At 36.4% G+C, this 9,977-nt stretch overlaps 2 protein-coding genes across 5 annotated transcripts; both read right to left on the reverse strand.

Moving 5' to 3' along the window:
- Nucleotides 1-3: 3 nt before the first annotated feature.
- Nucleotides 4-474, reverse strand: LOC106745540 (putative uncharacterized protein FLJ37770; the record flags this gene model as incomplete). The annotated part of the gene is made up of 1 exon (XM_014621232.1): nt 4-474. A coding segment is annotated over exon 1 (471 nt), but the record flags the coding sequence as incomplete, so codon positions are not given.
- A 3,076-nt stretch (nt 475-3,550) lies between these two features.
- On the reverse strand, nt 3,551-9,063 carry LOC106745541 (fatty acyl-CoA reductase 1-like). 4 transcript variants are annotated; one of them, XM_014621233.1, is made up of 9 exons: nt 8,992-9,063; nt 8,435-8,669; nt 8,236-8,358; nt 6,041-6,183; nt 5,855-5,943; nt 5,444-5,642; nt 4,598-5,160; nt 3,796-3,856; nt 3,551-3,708 (listed from the first exon to the last, which is right to left on the reverse strand). In XM_014621233.1, the coding sequence occupies exons 3-7, from the start codon at nt 8,332-8,334 to the stop codon at nt 5,076-5,078; spliced, it is 615 nt and encodes a 204-aa protein (XP_014476719.1). In that variant the 5' UTR covers nt 8,335-8,358; nt 8,435-8,669; nt 8,992-9,063; the 3' UTR covers nt 3,551-3,708; nt 3,796-3,856; nt 4,598-5,075. The 4 variants fall into 4 exon arrangements, with proteins under 4 accessions (XP_014476719.1, XP_014476720.1, XP_014476722.1 ...); XM_014621234.1 differs by lacking the exon at nt 8,992-9,063 and having other exon boundaries at nt 3,796-4,472; nt 8,435-8,950; XM_014621236.1 differs by lacking the exons at nt 8,435-8,669; nt 8,992-9,063 and adding an exon at nt 7,053-7,330 and having other exon boundaries at nt 8,236-8,317.
- Between the last annotated feature and the right edge of the window lie 914 nt (nt 9,064-9,977).

Genomic DNA, 9,977 nt, shown 5'->3' on the forward strand with positions numbered 1-9,977 from the left:
AACCCATGTTTCGTCACCTGTTATAACACGTTTCAGTAATTCTGCATCGTCGTTGACTTCATTTAGTGACTCCTGAGCAACTTCCATTCGCCGCTGTTTTTGTTCAAAATTCAACAATTTTGGAACAAATTTTGCTGCCACGCGTTTTATACCCAAAACATTCGAAAAAATTTCATGGCATGAGCCAATCGATATGCCAACATCATCAGCGACTTCTCTGATTGTGATTCGGCGATCGTTCATAACCATTTCTTTCACTTTTTCCACATTTTCATTGGTTGTTGATGTGCTGGGGCGTCCAGGGCGTTCGTCATCTTCAACGTCTTCACGGCTATCTTGGAAACGCTTATACCTCTCGTAAACTCTTGTTTTACTCATAGCAGAGTCACCATAGGCCTTTGTTAACATTTCACACACTTTGTTACACTTTATTACATTTTTTACGCAAAATTTGATACAAATTCTTTGATCCATTTCTTTTAACAAACGAAAATCGCCGAGCTCAAAAAACACGTCTAACCTTAGCGGCTGCCACAGACAAAGTAAACAATGAATACAGCTGAAAATTTTATCATACTTCAGGGGCATGTATACCAACATAATAAAAAAAAATTTTGACGATCGGACTCTTCAAACCCGCGAAATTTAAAAATTTCCGTTATTTTATGAACACTCCTCGTACATAACTACTTTTCTACATAATCCCCGGGATACGAACACATTTTTTCCAACGGGTAAGCAGTTTTTTAATTCCGCTATCATAAAATGAAAGCAACTGTGACAGCAGCCAATCGCTCACGAAGGATTCGATAGAAGCATCGTTGTCAAATCTTTGTCCTCCAAGTGCTTCTTTCAGTGGTCCAAACAAATGATGATCGCAGGGCAATAAGTCCGGACTGTAGGGAGGGTGTTCCAGTGTAGTCCAGTTCTTCAAATTTTTGACGAGTTAAGGCAGTTGTATGGGGCCGGGCATTATCGTGAAAAATGATAACGTCTCGGATTGGAAATCCGCGTCTTTTCCGACAATATGCGCGTCTTTTCCGACGATAGGCGCGTCTTTTCCGACGATATGCGCGATTTTGCTTCGTCCAAAAGTTGGCAGTGGTATACGGCTTTCACAGTACGACGTTCGTGAAGAAAATCAACGTGCAAAACACTTTTAAAGTCAAAAAATACAGTTGCAAGAACTTTTCCAGCTGAGAGCCGAGTTTTGGCTTTGACGCGTGCAGATTCACTATACTTTTGCCATTCCATACTGGCTTCTTTGGATTCCGTAGTGTAGTGGTGCACTCAAGTTTCGTCGCAAGTCACAATTCGGTGCAAAAAAGCTTCCCTTTTGGTCTGATAACGTGTCAGTAGCCGTTCGCATACCTCCAAAAGGTGCCGTTTCTGATTTTCGGTGACAAGGGACCCATCTGGCGGACACTTTTCGAAACCCAAGGTCGTTAGTAATGATTGCCTGAGCACTGCCGAAGCTTATTCCGACCTCAGAAGCAATTTCAGCGACCGCTAATCGACGGTCACTCTCGATAAGGGTGCCAACCAGGCAAATATTCTCCTCTGTCACTCTGGTCCTTGGGCGACGTCGGTGCCTCTCATTTTCAACAGTTTCTCGTACTTCCAAAAATTGTTTGTGCCACTCGTACATTTGAGTCTTCTTAAGTGTATTGTCCCAGAACTGTGCTTCAAGCCTTCTCAATATGTCCGACGGTTTTACGCCTTCTGCAGTGAGAAATTTAATAATAATTCGTTGTGCAACGGACGAGGGCACCTCCTGCTCTGACATTGTGATACTGATTAACGAAGCGTTAATGAGAGGTTGCGTAGGGGGGAATCTCTTTCATGTATGTCCGCCTATAACGCTCAGAAGCCTGGCCTCTCTCCGTTCGCCTCAGTGCGGGTATAAAAATAATTCCGGTTTATATTTGATTCACCCTCGTATATCTCATAATACTATCTCATGCATTATTGCCGCTATCTACTGGAAACTAACGTTTACTGCACTCCCTTCTGCCAATTCTTCCAATATAGTAGTATAATTAATACACCTTTGCCGATTAAGGCGTTGAAGAGGAATAAACCATAAATGTGGTGCGAAAGTATATGATCAACATTACGCAAAGTTCGCGCTCTTCCACGCATTAGTTAACGAAGGTGAATTAATCGTATCATTAAGTATCTCTAACTTTGATAGAATAGAGAACGCACAACACAATGCTTGTTTTTGGTCATCGATATCGTTATTCGTTGCAGAGACATAAACAATAAGTATAATCAGGGCCAATGAAAATAATCGACATGCCACAACGTTCATGCTCTTCGACGCCTTAATATACGAAGATAATTTAACCATATCATCATAAAGTACTAATTTCAACATAGGGGACACTGATGATTGTAATGCCCGACGTTGATCTTTAACGGTTGCCGAGAAAGAAGGAATAAATTATAATTTAGCTCATACGAATAATGGGAAAACCGCAATGTAAACACGCTTTCACGCATTAATTAACTAAAATATATTATTTGCATCAATATAAACGATTATTTCCAGTAGAACAGTTTGCGAAATTACTAATACTTTTCTAATAATATCGATAACTTTTGCAAGGAAAAGCCCGTAAATATATCATTATATACACGCTCTCCGCACTATAATTCGCGAAAATTTCTTAATCCTCTCGTTATTAATTATTATTTCCAATAGAAAAGTGTACGCACAAATTAATGTAATATGAATAGAGTTTACGAATAAATAAATAAATATAGTTATTTGTAGCTATTTTAAAAATTTCGACTCTTTGTGGCAGTGTATAACTTGGTGGAACTTCGGACTCCAAACGTGAGCGTCGGAGCCTTTCTTATCACATATTACGGTCTCACGCATTATTGCCGCCAAATTACAAGAATTCACAGTACGCATTGTCTCCTCTCAATTCTTCTAATATAACAATACGATAAATGTAACTTTGCTAATTATTGCGCTGAATTGCGTATACCTCGCGGCATTTTGATTAATCGTCGCTTGCGTGACGACAATATATAATATAACAAAATGCATTACATCAAATTTATCAGAACCTGATATAAAACAACTGAATAATTATAGGTGTCATTGTAAAAGTAAACATATGCAATATTATCGTTATTCTATTCCACAAATAGACATTCTAAATATGTCGCGATTATTTAAAATATTATAAGGAGAAGTTGGCGATACTGAACACGGTGAATAAGATAATTTGCAAATCAACACAGATGTGACTAATTTTAAATAAATGACACATGGGAAACAGAATGTTACGTGGATAGTGGCAATAATTCTGGCACACATACAATCTGTGATGCAATATGTCAGAGAAAATCAGCACATATAAGAGAAAAATATTCAAATTAATATATTCCTTAATATATCAGGTTGGTGCAAATGAAATGTCCGTTATCAGTGTTTTGAATTTCCCACCCCTATAGATTACTTTTTTTTTCATACAGAAGACGGTGTATATATACTGTGTGAAAATATATATGATCCACATGTGATTTAGCGCACATAACTTTATTTCTACATTGTACTCTTAGTCATCGAAGTTTGCATTAACACTGTGGTGGAAAATAGAGAAATTTGTATAATTTACTTATACAAGTTCAAACTTGGTCATACTGCAACCGAGGCAACGCGTAACATTCATACTGCATTTGGTAAAGGTACTGTAAGTAAAAGAACGACGAGAAGTTGATTTGAAAAATTTTGTTCTGGGGACACAAACCTCGACAATTTGTCTAGCGGACACGCACCTTCCGTCATTGATGACGTTGTTTTAAAGGAGATGGTTGAAACAGATCCAAGGTTAGCAGTCTGAAAGATTGTCAAAAGATTCGTTGATCATTCAACTGCCGTTCGATATTTAAATAAGTTGGGAAAAGTGAAAAAGTTGGATAAATGGGTCCCCTATAAAATCATAGAGAGTAACAAATTAAGACGTTTGGAGATCTGCATTTCCTTGCGACAGAATACAGATGGAATTTTACACAGGATTGTGATTTGCGATAAGAAATGGATTTTGTACGACAACCACCGACGTTCTGCCCAGTGGCTAGATACGAATGAAGCTCCAAAATACATTCCAAAATCGAATCTTCATCCCAAGAAAATGATGGTGTCTGTACGATGGTCTAGCAAAGCTATCGTTCATTATTTATTAACTAAACAACTGTGAGGTTATTAATTCTGATAAATACTGTCAGGAAATTGCCACTATGTACCAAAAACTGTGCGCTCTACAGCCAGCATTGGTCAACAGACACGGCATGTTGCTGTTGCACAATAACGCTAAACCAAGTGAACGTAAAGCGAACGTTCCTAGAACGTTTACGTGCTGCTTGGGAAAAATATATTTGCTAATATGTTACAAGTACACACAACGACGATGAATATAAATTCAAACTTTGTCGCGTGGTGTATCCAATACAATCTGAAATTCGTAATATTATTTTAAACTTCAACATAAAACTTCAAAATTTGAATAAACCTTTGCATTACTTTCTCTTGTATTTCATCTTGTATAATTTCATCGAATTAAAATAAAATAAATCGCACCTGTTCCATTTGATGACGACTGAATTCCAAAGTACTGAAATACTCCTTGAGCAGGTAAGGCCGCATATCTTTGATAATAATGTCTCAATATTTGGGCTAGAACTTGAAACCATTCATATTAAAATTAAATAGAAGCTGATCACTTTCACTCATGCTTTGCCATATTGCATAGACGTTATTGCTGTTATAGATCCATTCTTTGACCATAAAGTATTCAACGATCTTACAAAAATCGTAAATTCGTTCGTACAATTTCCACATACTGAAACAAGTGAAGCAACGTTTACAAGAGTACTTTTTCATAGACGCGGTAAAGTTTCGTACACCTTTGTCGAATACTTATGCATCTTCCAAAGATATCAATAATTATAGCAGGCAAGGTGGCCGAACAAAATGCATATTGTAAACATAACTTTGTTTTGGATCAGTGTGAGAGTCGACATCCAACAGCAACTTATTTTCGGGTATTTTTGGCAGATTAGTTGCGCGTAAAAGGAAATCCTCGTACATCAAAGGCGCTTCGTTTGTCGATACATAGATGTAAATTAATTTTGTCACCTCTCCTGTAATTAGGAATGATAATGAATGAAATGCAAGAATGAAATGCAAGAACTATTCACAATGAAAAAAATATATAAATATATATATATATATGAAAATCGAACTGTACGACGGTCGAAGAATTTAAAAATAAAAAGAAAATATACTTTGTCTCAGCGCTGAAGCATTGTGAGGGACGAGATTTATATATGAATGTAATCGAAATCAGAATTCATAAGCGAATTTATTCGCTAAAAACGTGTAAAATGCTCGTTGAAATGAAATGTTCTTCGTGCTGGATCATACCTCTGTGGCTGATTGAATACATCCCATTTGCTGGCAATTAAAGCACTTATGATAATGTCGACAGGTATTACACTTGGCTTACAGTCGGAATTGCATATGATAAATTTTAATAGACCTTTGGAAGCAGGTACTATAAATCCCATCGCAGTGGAATAGTTGTCCACCCATCCCATGAGCGATTCGCGAGAGACATTTGTAACTAAAAGGAAGAAAGAATTGGAGGATTTTGCAGAGATTTAAAAATGAGATTCCTTGCACTCAAGGATGGAATGAAAGAATTTCGCAAAATATTAATTGCACACTATTGACATATTAGTATCGCGATTGATGGACTGATAGAATTCCAATCGCTCGAATCGACATATTGTTAATTTTCTGATAACTTTTTCAAGTAGCTGACTGATTTCTCACCTGCAGATGGCCGAAATATTCCGATCAGTATACTCTCACCATTAACTTTAACAACCATTTCCGAAATCGCTTTTGTAAGAAATGGGCAACTGTGAGATAATTCTATGAAAAATCTGTAGTTCAAATTTTTCTTCCAACAAACATATTGCTTTTCTTTCTATATTGTAAAGTATCAAGAACATATACCTTGAGATCGTCTCATTAATTGTACTTTCGGACGATGTTTGTACCAGTGTGATAAGTTCCTCGGGATTAAGATAATTGTAGAATCTCTCTTCGTTATGTTTGACATGACAATTTGAATATACAGTCGATACGTAAATAAATGACTGCAAAGGAAACATTAATAATATGTAATTATATGATAATTAATTACAATAAATTGAATAGTAATAAATTATAATGAATTAGAATAATAAGTTATTGTTCAAAATTCTAAATTGCATGTAAACAGAAAGAGTTAAATTTATCATGCTCATAACATGCAAAGCAAGCATGTTGCGGGAATCGAGTTTCTATTCCGACACGATAAAACGCTGATTGCCAACCAATAACAAAAGAAGATCCGTTACACAAAAACGGGCACTAAACACGTGTTGTGTCTATTATAAGAACACCTAAACATAAGCACCTAAACAATAAGGTTAAAAGACTCATTGATTTAGATGAAAAACATTAACATAATTGGACATTATCTAATGCTTCATTCGATCGAAGGATAACCAATCCGCTCGTTCCGGTTGGCACAAATAACTGTATAAAACTGTATAGAACTGGGTGCCTTGAGCTCGACGAATTAGAAATAAGACTCAGACTTAAGACTTAAGACTTTACTATCAGAACAAGTTCGTTAAGAGAAGTCCAATTTTAGAATTCAGAAGTGAAATGAGCAAATAAAAATTAGAACAAATTCAGAAGTGAAATGAGCACATAGAAATTAGGACAAGTTATTTGATTCTAATTATTCGCGTATCTCCGCTCGCTACGGTTTCGACTACTCTCCGTGTAAGAAATCAAGCCTCACTTTCTCAAGTCATCGCGTTGCGATATATCGTCCGCGTCTTTGCGACTACCTCGCGACTCGTCCGGTCCTCAATTTAATTATTTAATTGTTAATGTCGTGATCGTCAATTTATAATCGTGCTACGTCCGACAATGGTGGTTGCGCACGGCGAGTGAGAAGAATAGGAGACTTTACCATCTTTAAGAGCTGCAAAGACCTCCGTACTTGCGGGAGCCCAGGAGAGCCGTTAACGCGAGCTCTGAACACGTTTGTTCGACAAGCCGAGGACGTATTCTCATGCCGTGAACTGTAAGGGCCAGATCGCCATTTTACCTCAGTGACTGAATAAACTCTTGCCTTAAGTGCACTCGAGTTCCAAACAATTTTCCTGACACCGATCCTTCACTGCATTCCGTGTCCTGCGCTGGGCAGATCCAGCCGGAGCGGTATACTCGAATAATTGAGTGAATTCGCTAACACACAGTTATAATAAATTAATATAATAAATAATAATGAATTATTATAAATTGTAATAATAAATGTATATTCGTCGGTCTAACGAATCTTTCAGTTCGGCATGCGTTTGGCCAAATCCAACACAGCACGTGTGCCGACTACATTCAGTGATGTAGCTGATTTGATGTCGTTATTGAGGCGTATACTCGCCGCCAAATGAAATATTATTGATATCTGTAATGAAATGTAAATGTAATCTTCACAATTTCAAAGATGACGCTTGGGATCAGACTTCAAGGATCAGACTTGGGTGAATCATATCCAGTGAACACCAACCATCAGCAACATCTCATAAATGTTATATATATATATATAATTTATATATATATATAATTTTGTATATATAATTTATATATATATATAATTTTGTTATATATATATATATATATATATATATATAACAAAATTATATATATATATAAATTATATATACAAAATTATATATATATATAAATTATATATATATATATAACATTTATGAGATGTTGCTGATGGTTGGTGTTCACTGGATATGATTCACCCAAGTCTGATCCTTGAAGTCTGATCCCAAGCGTCATCTTTGAAATTGTGAAGATTACATTTACATTTCATTACAGATCATTGTGAAGATTAGTCGAAACCGTAGCGAGCGGAGATACGCGAATTGTGAAGATTACATTATATATATATAATTATATATAATAATTATATATATATAATTTCCTACTTAACAATGTAACTGTTACATAACGCACATTATATTTACATTATTTAGTGAACAATTATAACATTGATGTTACGTAACTGTTTGTTGGTGTTTATTGTGTATATATTTTTTGTACGAAAAATTTTTTTGTTGGAACTTCACGATTAAATTCCTTACCTTGTGTGTTAGTAAATCCGTATCACCTTTCGTGAAACCCAAGTCCACTTCGTACAATCCACCGATCATCGGCACGAATTTTTCACGAAAGTTGGACATCTCCTCCTTCACTCAACCGAATAACTATGGTTCCGTCATACCATCATGTAAAAATAACTTATGACAATGTTGTAAAATATCATATATTATTTATGCTTACCGGACTTTCAAATATCTTGTCTAGCCGAGTCGCGGTGCTTTTGTTCTTTTTCGAACGCACCATTAGATATATCTTAGAGACGTCGGGACAACTTCGCAGCAATTTTTCGATCAAAATCTTCCCAAAGAAACCTGTTCTTCCTGATTTAATACATATTATTATATGTATCGATGATACACAAGTTATGGCTCATCGTATCACATATGATCGCGTTGCATTCAGACGCACTAAATATCTGTAATAAAGATCGACTGGCCCGCATATAACGCTTCTATTGGCGTTTGCCGAATCGTGACGTTACTGTTCCCACAATGAGCTATGTTAGATTTGTTGTAATCGCTGATATCTTTAGCGCAGGTTACATAACACAATAACATGAGAAAGATATAGTTATTGGCGTATTGTTATTGTTAAAAAGAAAAACAAAAAATTTCTACCAGGGTTCGTCTTCAGATATCTTGTAATTAATGAAACAAGCCGTAAGGCATCAGTAGAACAATTTAAAACGATCTTGAAGATAAGATCCGACTACAAATACTATCCTAGGTGATACCTACTGCGAGAATCGATTCCTCTGACGTCACTCGGCAGTAAGTAAGCGATTACTTATGCGGTACATATAGTCACATCGCGTAATGGCGTGCTTCTTTCGACCCGAGATCGAGACAGCGAGTGTTTTTCCACATTTAAACTGCTGTGCGATATCTCCCGGTAAAAATATGAAAGTTCATGTAGGTTATACAGGCCGATCAAAAACACGCGCGCGCAGCATATAACGATATAATAATGCTGCGGGAGCAGCAGTAACGCGCGCACACGATATATATAATGATTTTCGTTTTTTGTGTTTTATATTTTTATTCTCATATTACATATTTTTCTTATTATTGTATATCCTTATTTTATTATCTCATTATATTATAATATTTCGATATAAATTCATACACTAGCAGAGAAATATTCGGTATTTATAACTGGCATAGTGAAAGAAATATAACCAGGATATAACCACTATTTTTCTAGTAAGTGTTATTATAACAACAGTGATAATAACCTTACATGTATATATGTATATTGCTACTATTACTTTTGTGGTTTTCCCATACAGCAGAAGTAGATTCTGAAAATATCCCACGAATAACGTGAAAGTATATCACGTATATTCTTCGAATATTCGACATACATACCGAATATAATAGGAACATACTGAGAATATACGCAATATATTGTAAATATCGTATCCTAAGCTTCTATGTCCTGAATAGAGGAAGATATATATTTGTTTCTTTTTAATAATTTCTTTTTCTCCAACGCTCTTTGTTGCGTTACACGGGACACATACGTCCGTATCCTTGCCACGGATGCAAATAAAGACACATTTCAAGTGACTCGGGCGTAAGCGCGCGCGCTCGCTCGTTCGCTCGCTCGTGCAGCACAACGCGATATAGTTCCACGCATTACGGCCACACTTGCGACCTGGGAGGCCCCGAGGATAATGCGAAAAGAGAACCGGGATATTACCGATCGTCGCGGCGGTGACAAT

The sequence above is a fragment of the Dinoponera quadriceps genome, unplaced genomic scaffold, assembly GCF_001313825.1.
Source record: "Dinoponera quadriceps isolate SergipeBrazil2010 unplaced genomic scaffold, ASM131382v1 scaffold1795, whole genome shotgun sequence".
NCBI classification, from domain to species: Eukaryota; Metazoa; Arthropoda; class Insecta; order Hymenoptera; family Formicidae; genus Dinoponera; species Dinoponera quadriceps.